Source organism: Accipiter gentilis, chromosome 19, assembly GCF_929443795.1.
Source record: "Accipiter gentilis chromosome 19, bAccGen1.1, whole genome shotgun sequence".
NCBI lineage: Eukaryota > Metazoa > Chordata > Aves > Accipitriformes > Accipitridae > Astur > Astur gentilis.
Genome location: NC_064898.1, coordinates 26,074,627 through 26,091,074, shown reverse-complemented (window position 1 = coordinate 26,091,074; position 16,448 = coordinate 26,074,627). Strand labels below are relative to the sequence as shown.

The window sequence follows — 16,448 nt, the reverse complement described above, 5'->3', positions numbered from 1 at the left end:
GTTAATTTTCTTAAAAATTTAAGAACAATAAACAACAGGTCAGACCCATAGGGGCTACACGTCAGCCAGATCCTGACTATTTGGGTCATTACTTGCTACTTCGTGAACCAAAGTGGCTCTGCAGGCTGTCTCCCTGGATTAGGATGTAGTCATAGGGTTCTGGCGTCACCAGGCATAAGGGAGACAGTGATGTTCCCCTTCAGAGGTGAAAGAGTTGTCTGATAGATCAGGACATGGCCTGTAGACTTCTAAATTTTTTTAAATTTTTTTTTTAATTTTATTTTTTTCCCCTCCTATTTTCTGTCACTGGGGCAGCAGCACCTGGCTTTTAGAACAAGGGTGTTTTGCCACCGTGTGCTTTCCTGCCTCGATTCTCATCCAAAATGTTCCGCTTCCACACACAAATGCACATGCACGTGGAGAGGAACACTTTGCTTCAGATTATCTTCTCTTTTGTTGTGTGCCAGGGAAAAATTTTAGATAGTAACTGGCATTTTAAGGCATCTGCTGGTTTTATTTGTGCAGGGACTCTACAGTGTTATCTGTATAAAATTGTGAATGTTTGTAGCCCGGGAAAAGTGGGAGGGAGACCTCTCACCCAACCCAATTTCCATTTCCAGAGCAGAGCATAAACAAGAAAAAAATAATGCCACTGGGTCATCAAGAGGTCTTCAGCAATCGGGGGCCATCACAGCCGTTATTTGGGCACCTTCCATCACCAAAATGCATCATCTCAGCAGTTGAGGCTCTTTCTGGCTTTGGGGTGTTCTCTTACCATTCCCGCCTTGAAATTAAATCTTGGTCATGCAAGTTGAGATGTTCTGGGTCTGGGCCAACAAAATGTGGAAAGTACTGCTCAGTGTGCGTGTGCATATAGATTGCCTCCTGTGGGAATGGCTGTAGCAAACATCCCTCTGTAAGAGTTTTTCTGTTATTAAACAGATGGGGATATTGTCCCTCTTCCATTTCCATCTTCCAAGTCGGTGAGAGTGAAATTGCATTGCTTTGGTTTGGATTAGTTCAGTATATTAAAGAAAAGATTGCTATGAAAACCGTGAAAAGTCTGTGAAAGTCAAGAATTTAGATCAGTTCCTTCTAATGCTTTAAATGATTTCAGTCCTTACTGGGCAAGAGAAAGGATTTCTTTTTTGCCCATGGAATTGGAGGGTTTGCTCTGGAAGAGCTTAACTTCTGTTGTTTAGAGAGTGTTTAAGGAAAATCAGTTTTTTCCAGTACAACTAGGAAAACAATTGACAGGAACACTTAACAAGAATATCAATAGGGATAATTGGTTATCAGTGATGTTTTCACCTAATCTGTATAGGTAACTATTTGCTTAACAAGGTTTCAAGTGTAACTAGCTTGATAGCAGTTTTAATAAGAGATGGAGGTGTTGAAATTATACAGAGATTCTTGATAAACAGTGATCCCAGGAGTCACCAATGAGAGGAAAAACACTTCTTTTAATGTGGAAATTGGTAGAATCTGTCAAAGCTCTTTTAAAATGGGTTAGCTAAAAAAAACCAAAAAACTCAAACAGCCTTGGAGCTGCATTTATTTGCATTGCAAGTGGAGCAAGTTTCCTTGGGCCTGATTATTGAGAGATTGCACATGGTGTGCTTGAGGCCTGCTCGGCTATTGAGTGTCCCACTGCTGCGATGGCCTTTTGGTCCCTCCAGGTATGGAGGCAGCACGTGGAGGTATGGCTGTGATGATGATGGCATTTTTCTGCTGTCCCCTGTGCTCTCCAAAGAAATCTGCTCCTCTGAAACCCTGGGAGCCTCCTCAAGGAAAGCCTACGCTTTCCATTCGTTGGGTCTTTCCAGCCACATCTTGATGGATGGAGATGTTGTAGAAGGCCACGGGTGTCCTCCTCTCCCCAAGTACTTGGGGTTTGCACACTCCAGCATCCCCTTGGACTTCAGGATTCATAAGCGTGCATCAAAGCATCCTTGGCTATGTTTTGGTTCTTTTTGGGATGTGCTGATCCAATTTAAGAGCCCTTGGCAGGCTCGAGCGAGAAGTCATGTGCTGCTTGTACTGAACCAGCCTAGGGTATTTGGAAGAAGGCTGGAGGTAGCAGGTCAAGGTAAGGCAGGCAGGAGCCCATAGCTCCCAGCTCCCCCAAACCACCCTGACCAAACCATGCAGGTGTTCAGAGTAGAGCTGTCGGTAGTGTCGCTGGATGAGCAGTAAGCTGCTTGTCTCTGGGCTATTAAAAGATTTGTCCCAAGATGCTGAATGAGATCAGTGTGACCTGCGTGGAACTGGGTTGATAGAAAAAAAACCTTGAAGGGGGATTAGAGGGGAAGGCTTGGACTGTACCAAGCCTTGTGAAAGGGTTAGATGCTATTAAACCTGCTATTCCAGGGCTTCGTTCACGCTATTTACTCGGTGCACTTCAGGACTCGTGCTGTTTCTCTTCCCTTTGCTAAAATGATGGCATTGAGATGGTTTAACAGTCAGTCTTGATTGCTCTGTTCCCTCTCTGCTCCAGGTTTCTGAGTATTGCTCTAAGGCTACAGGGATGGAGGAGTTAACGCATATAGACAAAAATCCAAATTTTTAGGCCAGATCTCCCCAGAGAGCTTCCCTTTTAAATTTTGCAGCTTGAATTCTCTCTTGCCTTTCTTTTTTCCCTCCAAAGCTGTTTGGAAAGGAATAATGTGTCACAGGCTGTAACGGATACCTACAGTCCAGTGTCTCAGGAATGCACTGTGTGCTAATTAGGCATCCTGGAGCCTTCAGAAAATGCTCCCGCTGTATTTGCAGGTGGACTATTCCCTGCTTCCCCTCTTTGGGCAAGCTGGCTGGCAAACTCAGTTATTCGGCTCAAAGAAGTTCGTAGCCGTTGCAGATGATGCATCTTTAAAGTCAAGGTTCATAGCTTATGTGGGTTTGTGTTTTCTATTTAATTTTTTTCCCCCTTCTGGTGCACGTTGCTGAATTTGAATAATTAATGTATGTTGTCTTGCTTCCTGTTTTCATTTCTGTATGTAATGCTAACCAGCAGAGGTTTGAATCATTCATAGCCTGCTTTCTCCACCTCAAAGCTGTAGATGTCATGGGAACGGTGATTGTAAGGTGCGGACTTTCTGCTTCTCTCTGTTAAATCCATTTCTGGAAGCAGGATAAGTAAGTATTCAGCCTATGATCTTGGCCAAGCAAGGACCTCCGGACAGATGGTATCAGTGTGGTTTCTCTCGAGCAGCATCTTGCTTGCTGTGCTTCAGTCTCTTTCTGCATTTCTTGTTACTACTCGGTGTCTGTGTGTGCGGTGGGGAGGATGGGTGCTGTGGTTTGTGTTTTCCTGTTGTGGACTTTTGTGCATCTGCTCATGACGTTCCTAGAGAAGAGGGAATGATTTTAGGCTTGTAGGTTGTGCCTTGTGCAATTCAACTGCGTTTAGGAATGGTTTTTCTTGAAAGTCAGGTTGGATTTCTTTTCTCTGTGCTTCTCCTGGCTGCTTTTATGGAGAGCAGCCTGAATCTGTGGGGTCCCATAGGATCTGCTTGTGCTGGGGTTCAGCGAGAGGAACCAGGGTGGGAGCTTCTCTTGGTGGCTTATGGAGCCTTTTCAGCTGTATTTTTCCCTAGCTTGTAATTTTTCTCCTCTTGGTTGTTTTTAGTGGATTCTGCTGTTCTTAAAACCTTCCAGCAGTGCTTTCTGGTGAAGGTCTTGGTGGGCAGGTGTGCTTTTGGGTTCCCCCTTTTGTACTGAAAACCCTTGTGTTCCTCCTGAACTCTGCTGGGAGATTGGGAGATGCTGGATTAAATGCTGCTGTGGGAGGTTGGTAGATCCTCTTCAGAACTGGACAATAAACTCAAAGCTTTTGCATCTACCCTGGCTGTTGGTGTTCCCAGTAGGATTTTTTTTCAGGGGGAAGGGTTCACTGCTGGTCCCTCTCTATCTCTGAAGTGCACTCGTACCTTACTAAAGCTATGCAGTTTGAAAAGGCTTTGGTGCCTCCACTGTCTCTGCTTGTGCAGCAAAGTTCATGCCTTTAACGGATGGCTTTGGATATGCAGTCCTGAGAGTGATGTTTGTATTTTGAGAAGTTGAATTGGGGGTCCTGGTGATAGCCCTGAGATGAGAACTCTTCATGTACCCAATAACTGGTGGGGCTGGCCCAAACTTGCCCCATTCTCTTCCCAGCCTTATCCGTTGCCTCCCGCGAGTTGTGAAGTTTCTGCTAGGAGCTTTAATAAGTGCTTGAGATTCAACTTTGCTAATGGAATGATGGATCCATAACTTGAGTTATATTATTTCCGAAGGGCAGCCTCTGCTCCTAGGCTCCTACCACTTCAGGTGATCTGGATTGCTATTTGAAAAGTCAGGGTTTGCCAGCTCTGATGCTCTGTATGTGTGTGGCTGGTGTACAGCACCACTTCTCCAAGAACCTGGGCTGGAAAACAGCTAGGGCTTTTCCCGAAGAGTGGAGTGATGGAATGCTCGAGTGTGCCACTTGTGTTTGTGTTTGCAACGCAATTCTTGTAAGCTAGCAAATAAAATATGTGGTCAAAGCTTTTAGAGATAGAGGTGGTCTGTCTGCCCTCTTGCCATACCTGACTAAAGCAGGAAGAGGTGGAAATTGGGAGAGATGCTCTCCTTTGGAGATTAACTCGTGAAAGATTTCTCATAACTGTAGCCTATTCGGTTTTTAGGGTGGTAATATGGGGCTTGGCAGTGGAGTTGTTAATAGGCCGTGCATAACTTTTACATCCTGCTTATGTCCCACAACATCTTGTACATCACTTGCTGCTTAGCATCTTCAGGGCAGAGATTAGGGCTTTGTCCAAGACCCTTAAATAGCATCTAATTCTGCGTGTCCTTAGCGTTTCTGCCCTATTCTAACTGACAGTTGTTTCTGCCTGCAGTGTGCTGCCGGCATGTGGGGAAGGCAGACCGGGGAAACTCATTTTGTAGGGACAATCTTGCAGCAGACAGAAGCCGAAGATAGGAGGCAACTTGTGCAGTGACTAATGCTGAGCTTTATAAATAGCACGAGAAGAGATGAAACGCGGGCAGGGAGGTGACCTCAAGCACGAGGCCATGGAGGTAACACAGCAGCGCTTAGGGGCAGATGAGCGGGGAGAGCACGGGGTGACATGATCAGCAAACAGCTCCCGTTTCAAACTGGATGTGTTTGTGCCTCCGTCCTGCATGTCCTCCCTGAGGGGATGCACGAAACCGCGTGGGGATCTGGGCCAGCTACAAACGGATAGGCAAGTCCTACATGTCTCATCTTCTGCCTGGGTCGATGCCTCGAGCGGCGCCCGGAGCGTTATAGAGAGGTTTGAAAGGACAAAGCTACATTTTGTGGGTCTGTGTGAGAGAAAGGCAGAGGACCTATGGGTTGCGGGCTCTGGAGACGGCGCGGTAATGGTCTGATGGGCTTTGAAACCGTGACGACCGACTAGCAAGATCTGTCTGTCTCGGGATGATGAGTCCTGGTCAGAAAAAGTCGGCACAGGGCTGTCCTGGGCTGTCGGCATGAAGCACAGAGTGTCAACGGGCACGAAGGAGGACAGAAGCTGGAAGGGTTGAGCTGTCTGTGTCCTCGCTGACACTTCTAGACGCTGCCGCAGCGTTCGCGATGCCTGCGGCATCCCCTTATGCATCGGCTGTAACGAAAAACAGCCGACCCCATCCTTGGCGGCTTCCTTCCACGGGATGTGGCAACGAAAGTCTCTTCGGGGGCTCGTTTATCTCCTTAAGCCCTGTCATGCTTTGCTGATGCCACTGAGGATGTTGCTCCTCGCAGCTGCCGTAGCTTTTTGCAAGACCTGAGCAGTGGGGATCCTGCGCGTAAGGAAACGAAGCATTTACCCTCGAGAGGGTGCAATTTCCTGACTGCCCACGCAGCACGCTCTGGAAGGGCAGCTAAAGGCTTTGCAAGCTCAACTGCTGTTGAGCATCGCTTGTAGCATGCCGACTATCCGCGCAACAGCGATGCGTGGGGCTGTGGGTGTACACGTGTGTACCAGGAGCCTGTGGAAAACCCCAGGTGGGAGTTAAGCACAGCTGAGAGCAGCGTGATGTCACCAGACTGGCAAATATTTGCTTTGAGGTTCCCATCCCCGAGCGCTGACTCTATGAATTAGTAAGAGCGTATGATTACTTGGTCTGTTCTTGATACGAATCTCGCCAGAGACAAAAGCAAGCATCTAAATAGATAAAAAACAAAACAAAACAAAACCCAAAAAACCAAAAAAAACCCCCCTGTGACGCACGAAGCCTGTAGTTGATGGAGCGGAGTACTTCCCTTGAAACAGTGATGTTCCCACGCGTGGCAAATAGAGCAGTTGCATCCGAGTCAGTCCGGTCCTTTGGGAGAGAAGGCTGTTTGGTGGAGAGGGGATCCTTCCCCTGGGTGATGGCTGCAACCGGCTCCGCATCCCTGTGAGCCCTTGTTGGAGATGCATATAAAGGGAGAGGGTAATACCTGCCTCTTCCAGCATGCACAGAAGCGTTAGCTCCTCGTCTGGGACTGTTTTGCAGACTCCATAGGATGCTCAGGATTAAACTGATTTACCTTGGCTGGGTTTCAAGTTTGCAGAGGTCTCTGACTCACTTTTAAGGTTGTGCTCGTGGAGGGTATAGTTCTTTACATTTCAATCATTCATAAAAATCTAATCAGCCGGACTGTAAATAATCTATCTATTGCTCTTGTCCTTGTGTGGCTTTTCTTAATGATAGCTCCTATGAATACATTTGCTTTTAGTGGTGTGGGAGAAACTGCACAAGGAAATAAAACTTGCAAACTAATTAAACTTCTTGGTCTTGTTAAGTAACAAGCTGGAGATGTTGGCAGGGCTGAGAATAGATCTGATTATCATTCCTCCTCTCTTAATAGCCAGAGGACATGGTTAATTATTAAATTGCTTGTTAACGTATTGAAATATTGCTTGGCATTTTTAATTTCCTTTTTTTTTTTTTACCCCTTTTTATTTTCTCCTCTTGCTGAAGGGCGCTCCCAGGACCTGATGGATTTCTGATACCTCGCTCCTGAGGGGCTGGAAGGAGCATGGTTAAACACCAACCGCTGCAGTACTACGAGCCGCAGCTATGTTTGTCCTGTCTGACGGGGATCTACGGCTGCCGCTGGAAACGGTACCAGCGGTCACATGATGACACCACCAAGGTGGGTAGTTGACCGCGTCACCTCTTCCTACTGACTTTGGGATGGTTGAAAGGGCTGGATATTTGATTTTTTTTTTCTTCTTTTTATATTACTGGCTTAGACCTTGGAAACCACTGGCCCTGTGGCTTGGAGGTCAGCGAGAAGTTCTCACCATGTGGTTGACGTAGCAGAGGGGCATGGTTGGTTGGTCGTGGTTCTCAAAGGGATTGAGTGGTATGGGTTTGGCTAAATTTGTCCGTATTTTCCTTTTGGTGCTGGGGCAGACTTCTGTTTTGCTCCTTGCTCTGTGTCTTATTGGTGTGCTTGTGTTTCTTTGGCTGAATGCGTTGGACCTGCATTTCTGCCTAGTTTCTAGTGTCTGTGCATGTGAAAATAAGTTTGTAGGTAGGGAAAGGCAGCAGGAGGTGAGAACTAGCTGGGAATAAATGGCAGAGCTGCTAGAGGTGACTTTTTCCTCCCCTGGATAAACGCAGTTTTTAAGAGCTCTGACAGAGGGAATCCAGGCAGCGGGGCTAGACTTGCACGCTCCCTGTTGTTTGGGGCTGTGAGATGGGGTCTCGTGAGACCTGACTGACGTGTTTATAGGAAGAAGCGTGAAAAAACTGCTGTCAAAGCTGTCCTGTTACATCTTCTGGCTAATGGTTGTGTATTACTGTTCTTCTGTGCTCTCATGCTGTCTGGGGTTTTTTTAGCATGCTTACTACTTAAAGAAATAAAAAAAAAAAAAACCCAACCCAAAACTTAAATTTCATTTCTTTTGGCAATGCTCCCAGGAGATCCTTTCATTGCTTCTTTGAGGGCTTAGTTTTGCTCTGGTGACAGTTACTTTCTCTGTTTTATTTTCAAGTTTATAACCAGGGATCTTCCTGGCTGTGGAGTGCCTTTCCTCTGGAAAAGAGGCTGTTAAGGAGAAAACACTTCTGGGCAGCAGATCCCATGCCAAAAATGCTCCTGGTTCTGAATTGCATCGATTGTTGGTGGTGCAGCTTGGCTGGGAGCTCCCATGTGAATTGAAAAGTCATGGCTTGCGTTTGTGCAGCGTAAAACAAATTTCCTTTTGCAAAGTAGAAATGTTGGTGCTGTTTTTCCTCTGCTTTTGGTCTGGCTAGCTTGGGTCAGAGTGACTGCTTCTGAGCCAGCAAAAGTTTCCTTTGAGCAAATTACCTGGGCACATCCGTAGTGGTGGGTGTAGGTGGGTTTTTAAGACTTTGTCAGGAAAACAGTGGGATGTAATGTCTTGGCATCTGTGCATGTACTTAAATACTCAAAATGCCTAATTCCGTATGCCTTGTGAACCAGAACATTACGCTTCGTAGCTAAAAAAACATAGAAAAATTGCCATTGACTTAATTTGTCAGTGAAAGCTGACTCTGCTTGCAGTGATTTATTTTACCAAAAAATATCAGTGGCAGCCTTCCAATTCTACTTGTAATTTCAATTGTTTTTCTAGTGCTAGAAAGGAATTTGTTGTGTTTAAAGGTACCTGAGCTAGGCTTAAAAATATGTCCAGTCTCTGAGTTGGACTTTTTAAGGTCGACATGAGGCCTCAACGTCCACTTTGTTGAATACAGAAATGGAGAAAACAGCTATTGCAGGAGCAAGAGAAGCAAGTCTAAAATGAGCTACAGGCTATGCAAAACCAAAGTATGAAGAATATGTTCCCATCTTGCTGTCAATGAAGTGCCTTGCAGGTGTTAGTGCTGGAATGAGCTAGATTGTAACACTGTATTTGGAGGGGAAAAATGCAAATGAAGGCAAATTGTCCTCTGTTGGACAGGTCTATTTGCATGTGCATCTGCAGAGAATGGGTGTGATCTCTAGGATACGTGTAAAATGAGTGAGAAACTTTTTTCTTTTCTTTTTTGTTTGGTTTTTTTTAGCTGCAAAATAGTCCTTGGCTGTTTGTGCAAGCAAGGTAACTTCTAGGGGCTGAAAACTAGTATTGGCATCCCTCTGCCTCTCCAGGTGGGGTGGGAGAGAGTTTCATGGTATCACTCAAATTCAGGACCACTTGTATGGCAAACTCCAATCTCTGCAGCCGAGTGAAGCTCCGAAGCAGGGATGGACTTACCCCAAGATACAAGGTGCTCCCAGCATTGGGGTTTAGTGATCTCTGGTCCGCATGAGAGGACTTCGGGGGGGTGTGAGAACTTGCCAAGATCCCAAGGTATTGGATTGGGATAGGAAGTGTTACATATGCTAATTGGCTCCAGCTGATTGATGTATATCCAGCCACAGTATTTGGGTGTATCTGTGAAAGATTAACCAGGAAAATACCATACTGTAATTTAGGTGCCCGTTTGCTTTACACAAAGGTAGTGGCATATTGATGATAATACCTATTGTATTGCCCTGTATCTGACCCTAGAGAAACTCAGCCACTGCAAGACCGGAGTAGATGCAATTGTAGTATAATACATGTTTTCCTGAGCATGGTTTCTATAAAAAGGGGTATGGCTACTTGAGAGGTCGTAAGTCTTGCAAAAATCTAGAGCTACCTGGGAAGGAAGGAGTAGGGTATGTACATGTTTTGTTTATACCCTGTAATTATCAGAAGGCAAGGCATGTATTCAAAGAGCCACTTTTTTTAGTGTAGGCTCCAGCATGGTTATCTGCTTTCTTTTTAAAAGATCAAACTTTCTAGAATAAAAGGCCTTCACTTAAATTTGGGTTGCGACCCAACCTCGAGTCCTTGAAATCTGCTGATAACTGAATGTTTTTCTGAATTGTGCTGCAGCTCAACAGCCAGAGTTTTAATGATTCCTCTCCTTTCCCCCCAAATATATGCAGATCAGGCTTTCTACTACACATTAAAAATTTACATGAAAATGAGTTTTAATTGTGAGCTTGAGTTCTAAGTTTTTTGGGAGACTGCTTGCTAGAATTGTAATTATCTCTTGCTTTCCTCTGACCTTTTGAGAATGGGGGGGGGGGGGGGGGGGGGGGGCTGAAGGCACCCAACCTGCACATTTGGTCTCCTTTTTAAATTTTGAACAGCTGAAAAAATCCTTTTTCTATTGTGTGCCTTCAGCTTTAATGGCAAGACCCCCTTTCATGTTTTTTAAATTTTTAATGTTTTTTTTAATGAAAGGCATATAAAAGAGAAGAAATGGTCTTGCTGAGATTTGGACCATTATAATCCATGTGGCTGGTGTGAGGAAGCAATTTCTGATCTAACTACAGCTTGTTCGTCAGGTATTCAACCGAGGTAGTTCTTATGAAGTCAGTGCATCATCTTAACGGGGCTCTATTGCCCTGAACACAGAAACTGTGGGTAAATAAGCTTTGGCCTGTAGCTGCCGTATGGGCTTTCAGAGGTCTGAAGTTCAGATGGCAGCTTCCGAGGTAGCTCCCAGATACCACGATCCTGTTGATGGATTGCCAGCAATTAAACACAGAGCACGGCACTGCTAATTGCAGTGTATAAACACAGTGCTCTGTGCACAGCTTGTGTGCTTCACCCGAAATGAACTGCTGCTGGCTGTTACGACACTAGAATAGCTCTTGCTCCTGGGGTAGAGTCCAGGGCTGGCTGCAGCATCTTTTAAAATCCATCCAGAGATGTTGCAGGATTAGTATTCACGTGGGAGAAGTTGGTGGGTTGCATTGTATAAACGTGAAGTTAAATCTAAGAACTGGTTTTGCTCAGTTTTTTTTATTGCTTGCAAAACCCTGTTGTCTGTACACAGCAAATACCACACCTAGGAAATCATCCTAGGTGGGAGTGGGGAAAGAGATATTCTGTAGAAGAAAATGGCAATGATCATTTTTCATCTATCCAACAAACAGAAGAAGCCACTTTTATTGGCTGGCTGGTTATTTCTGCAGTTACTGTGTATTGAAAAATCGAGAGATCTTTATTTGATTTATCTCTAGTTCCCTGTCAAATAGGATAAAATACTATCACGACTTGCAAAGGGCTTTGGCTTCTCTGCTTAGTGGCAGGCACAGCTGATGCTGTACTTCCCAACCACGAACCTTCTGAGATAAAAGTTGAGGCAGACAAAATGTGACTGGGAACTCTTCTCGTCTCTCACATTTCACTTGGAAGCTTCCCACATTTACAAAACTATCTTTTCCTCCAGAAAATTGCCAAGAATAGGCAAGGATAGGTGCCTGGTTTGGTTAGGTGCAGTAAGAAGGGCCATCATCACCTGGGAAGGAACCCAAAATTGGCAGCTTTGGATCCCAGGTGACTGAAATTGCGACATCCCTGTGATTTTTCTGCTCTTCAGTGTCCTCTACAACATTTAAATGGAGGTGTCTTCATGAGCTTTCTGTGAATGGTGCACTTCATGGTACGTCTCTCTTCTTCCTCCCATTTCTCTTGCAAACAGCCCTGAGGTGGTGTGAGTGAAAGGAGCTGTATTAGTGATGACATCTTATACGTACAGAAATCCCACTGCTTTCTGAATGCTCTGATCCCACAGCTGTTAACCTGAGCATCTAATAAACCAAACCCTTATTAAGAACCTGGAAAGATGGTGAAACTGGAGCTAATGAGATGCATGTCCAAGCTCAGGAGTGGATTTGTTTGAAAGCTTTGGGGGTGGTCAGGACTGATGGCCAATGCGACATGGGTTGGATTTTGGGTATAACGTTGATGTGTTTTTGTCCTTAAAATCACAACTTGTTCAGAATCCAGCTTAAAAAAATAAATAAATCCCTCTTACCATCTTTTGGTGTAGCTTTGTAGGGCTGAGGCACATATGAACATAGCCTGCTTAAAGCCCCTGTGCCTCCCAGAAACCTCATATTTTTAAAGCTCGTTTTTACACATCCAAGGCATTGCCACCCTTCCTTTCTCAGAGATCCCCATTAATTGCTGATGGGAGCAGCACAGGGACCTGGCCCAAGAGCTTGGAAATGCTGGTTGCTGGTACCCATCAGCTTCTGATGCTGGGAGAGCTACTCCCGAAGCCTTGCTTCCAGCGCTGCTGTTGTGTGGCATTTCCCCACTGCTGTATTTAGACTCCATTTCTATGTGTCCTTGCTCTTTTTTCTGTTGTCCTCTCCCCAAACATGTGTCCTTGCAGGTCGTCTCTTCCCCATCTGGGACGTGGCTGCTCTGATCCTATGAGTAGCTGCTGCAACCTTTCCCCTTCTGCCTCCATCCTCTTCTGACAGTAATATTCAGTAATTTTAGTGGAGATGGCTCCTCGTTGCTATAGCTTTGCAGGCTTGCTGCTCCCATCAGGGAAGAGCTGTCAAGCCTGGAGCAATGCCTCGTCTAGCGAGTGCATCAGCTCCTCTGAACCCAGCAGCAGATGCTCCACAGTCTGTGGAGTTCAGGAGCTGCCATGTTACACGCTGATGGATTGCGGTTGGAGAGTCTTTGGTACCTGATCAATAGAAGGGCAGCAGTAGCTAAATATTACAGGCTTTTTGGAAGCACCTTGGGCCAGGAGCGTTGCTTCATTCACCGTCCCTCTTGACAAACAGGCTTTTATACCTTTGCTGGGGAAAATACCGAGATGTGTTCTCAACACCTTCCTGGGGCTGCTCTGATTTAGTGCAATAAAAACTTAACAGGGCTTGGCAAAGTGCCTCAGCCTTCCTGACCCGAGGCCTCTACAGCAGATGGGCATGTTGAAGTGGGAGGGAATTGAGAATTTCCCAAGCCAGCCAGTTCTTGCTCAGCACTCTCCAGGTACCTCCCTTCCCTCCTCAGTATAGCATCCCAGCATTAATAAATGGAATTGCTAATACTCAGCCAAAATACCAGACCTTCCTATCTTTTGTGTGTGAAATGGCATAAATCCCTCTGCTGGCTTTTTTTTTTTCTCTGTAACTGGGTAAACTGAGGCACAGAACTCAAGCTGTTGTGAGATGACCTGGTGGTGGCCAGCATTGATGAATTTTGAATCCCAAGAATCATCCTAACACGGACACTTCTCCCTGGTACCTGTGAATGTGCTTAGGGGCTTCCTGATGGCACCGGCTGTTGCCGGTGGGTTTGGAGGTGAGGAGCTAGGAACAGCATCTCGTGTGGCACCGTGACCGATGCCACCAGGAATCGCAGCTAACTTGGTGGGTCATAGTTGTGTTCGCTGCAGCTTTAACTTGTCTGCCTGTGAATTCAGGCTCTGGGTAATATTATAAGTGGCCCCTGGACGGGGCTGACCTTTTTATAGGTGATTGATTAGCTCATATAGCAGTGGCGTAGAGAATTTCTAATGCTTTGTCATTACTACTTTATTCAGAAACTTTGAAGTGATCCATGCGCAAGCTCCCTGTGATAAATGGCCAGGCCAGCCCCTCTCGAATACACAAAGGTGCCTTGTGACTTTTCTGACGTTACGGGCCTCCAGGGTTTTATTCAGATTGTGGCATTTCCTTATTATAGCTGCCAGATGTGCTCCCTCCGACTGTTTTTTCTTTAGGCATTGTACTAATTATCTGGGTGAAAAATTACATCGTTGGAGCCCATCATCCCTCCTTCCTCCTGTTTGCTCTTGCACCTTTTCAGGAAGATATAGCAGACGCTGCTTCTCCTGTCCTCCTTGAAGCAACTGTGTGCGTTGTGTTGCCTTAAAGTGTAATTGGGGAAGGTGAGCTCAGAGTTGCTGAATGTCAGTAGGTTGTTTGCCTAAAGAAACCCACATAAAAATGCCCCAGAAAGTCCCTAAGTGGCTAGTGAAGCTCCAAAACCACAATAGCAAACCAAAAGAAGATGGTAGGGCTGGACCTTTACCACCTCCAGTTTTCAGCCCGAGTTGCACTGAAAACCAACCTCGATTTAACAGCTTAAAACAGGGCTGAATAATTAGCGAGTCTGTAGTCTGTGTAGGCAAGTAGATCTGGGGACTGGTGGCCAAGTGCTGTCTGTGCAGGAAAAAAGAGGCTTTGGGCTCTTGACAAGGGGATGGGGGAAGAAGACGGGAACAACACCTTGAAGTTAAGGAAGGATATCGGCATAAAAGGGACCTTCAAACCCTTTAAAGATCCCCAGACAAGTCAGGACAAAACTGGACTTGTCCTGTTTCTGATATTCAAGAAATCTCCACGTTTCTTTTGTCCTTATTCCAGCAGCAGCAGCCTGAGGAGATGGCTCTTATACTTTTTTTTCCCCCCCCTTTATCTTTGGTTTCCAGACAGAAGTCTAGGCTGCCTCTGCTTCCCAGGAAATCCATTATGTGTTATCAGGGGGTTTAGCCAAGCCTTTCCTAGAAAGTATTTGGAAAGCGATGACTTCAAACTTGCCATGCTCAGCTTGGGGAAGAAGAAAGGCTGATAGCAGATGTGGTTGGTGCCTTGAAGCTCTTGAAAATAAAGCCCTGCTGAAGGAGGAAACTTTAAAGGCTTAGATAGTTGGCTGTGAGGGCACTGATTTCTCACCTATTACTGGAGTGAGCTGCTTGAGAGAGACCGGGCCAGAGTTTGAGGGTTCCCGGGAGGGCTGATGGACGAGATGGGAGGAAGCTGCAGCCCATCATGTTGTTCCCTGTGCTGGAAAAGTTGATCTGAGACTTGGAAGTTGCACCTGTTGCCAAACTAGCAGCCAAAAATGACTTCAGGTGCTCTGCTCTAGATTGTGAGATGTTCACCCTGATAATTTGCTTTGACGCTTCTCTCTCTGAATTCTTCCTTGGATGGCTATGGCTATGCCAGTGTTTCCATGACAATCATCCAGATTTTGGTACTTGGGGAAGAAAAGGCTCGATGCATCTATTGCCTCCTGATGCAGCATGTCCCATCTGGGATACTGCAGTGCAAGACTTGCTGAGCACATGCGTGTGTTTGCTTTGTAGCTTTTTTTTTTAAATCTGGATAATACGAAGGTGCTTTCAGTCCGTTGATCAGCTACAGACATGTTTAAGGCAGAAGATAAGTTAGCTGATATTTACCTCTTCCTACCACCTGACAAGTGGTTGCACACAGCAGTTAAAGCAACCCGGCAAGGAGCACAGCTACTCCTAATTTCTGCTCACAATACTGCCGATGTGTTATCGAGGGTGACACCGCCAGCATAACTGGTACATTATAAATGCTGTGTGATAGGGCATGCGTTGGCTGCCGCTGAGCTATCAAAACTTGTTCTCGTATGGGCATGTTGTGGTCATAGCGAAGAGATGGGGACTGCTGGGGCGTGTGTAAGAGCGGTGGAGAAACACAAAAATGCCCAGAGCCAGATGCATCTCCCTGTCCTTTCTGCAAGCAGCAGCATCAAAACATCAGCAGTGCCCACTTAGCAGGAAAAATTGGAGAGATGCTGTAACGGAGATTAGAAACCAAATTGCCCCTTATGATTTGAATAAATGCTTTGTGCAGATGCCCTGGTGTGAGAGGTGAAGGCAGTGGGTTTGTTATGGCCCATGGGGCAGCTGAACATGCTCGTTAGAAAGCAGCAGCAGCACTGGAGGAGCTGTGCTGCTGCTTTTCTTTCGGAGATGGTGTTTTTAAATAGCGCATCTCCTAATCCTCTGTTTAAATAAATGCAAAGTGTCTGAACTGTATAGATATGGGAGGGGAGATGGGGGGAATATCTAATACTTGTAATGTCTCTCCCTTTAAAGTATCTTGCTATTCGTGTAGCTGGAAGCCAGTATAAATGAGATATCAAACCCTTCCTAATGAATTGGGCGTTTGCTGTTAAAATTTATTCCCTTAAAGTGAAATGTGAATGATTCAAGATGGTCCATCTGGTTAAAGACATTTTGAGGCCTTGAACTGAGGCTTCTGATGCTTTTTTGGGTCCTTTTGTGAAAAGACAAATGAGGAACTGTGATCCGTCGACATAATGGATTGCTGTGCTGTGTCTGTGATATGTGTATTAATTCACTTTATAGTGAAAGACTCTTGTAATTCCTGCTCGGCAAGAGCTGTTAAATGACCTGAACAGATGATCTAAGCCCCGTTGGCGTGATATATTTGTGTGACTATAGGCTTTGGAGCTGGGACTTTGCTGGGTCTTCAGTGCTAATCCCCAGACGGCCAAAGGTCACTGGTCACAGAAATTGCTTGCTTTGCTGAAAACCACTATTAGAGGATGGGTGAATTTGCCCTTTGCCACGCGGTTTCAATTTGTTAATGTTTATGACTGTAGGTCTGAGGACATGGGAGTTGTTGATGGAAAGATGCTTTTTCAAGCCCGTTTGATTTGAGGCTGGGCACTAAGGCATTGGATGCTGCATGTTGAACATGACCAGTGTGATTCAGAGCTGAATCCTCATGAATGGATGTGTCTGATTATGTTGGAGTGATGGGCTAAATGCAGGAAAATCCAATCGTTGGATTAAATATCGATTTATTTTTTTCCCTTATGGTTTTTAATTTTCCCCGATGCTTGGAATCGAAAGCAGAA

General features: G+C 45.5%; 1 protein-coding gene across 6 annotated transcripts in view; it reads left to right on the top strand.

Moving 5' to 3' along the window:
• Window positions 1-16,448, top strand: part of GDPD5 (glycerophosphodiester phosphodiesterase domain containing 5) — a 171,014-nt gene that overhangs the window by 56,229 nt on the left and 98,337 nt on the right. For 5 of the 6 annotated variants that reach the window (XM_049822955.1, XM_049822951.1, XM_049822953.1 and 2 more), the window contains exon 2: window positions 6,970-7,144. In XM_049822955.1, coding sequence (XP_049678912.1) covers window positions 7,028-7,144 — 117 coding nt within the window. In that variant the 5' untranslated portion in view covers window positions 6,970-7,027. Of the gene's footprint in view, window positions 1-3,113; window positions 3,136-6,969; window positions 7,145-16,448 lie in introns of those variants that run through there. The other variant, XM_049822952.1, reaches the window with a different exon arrangement.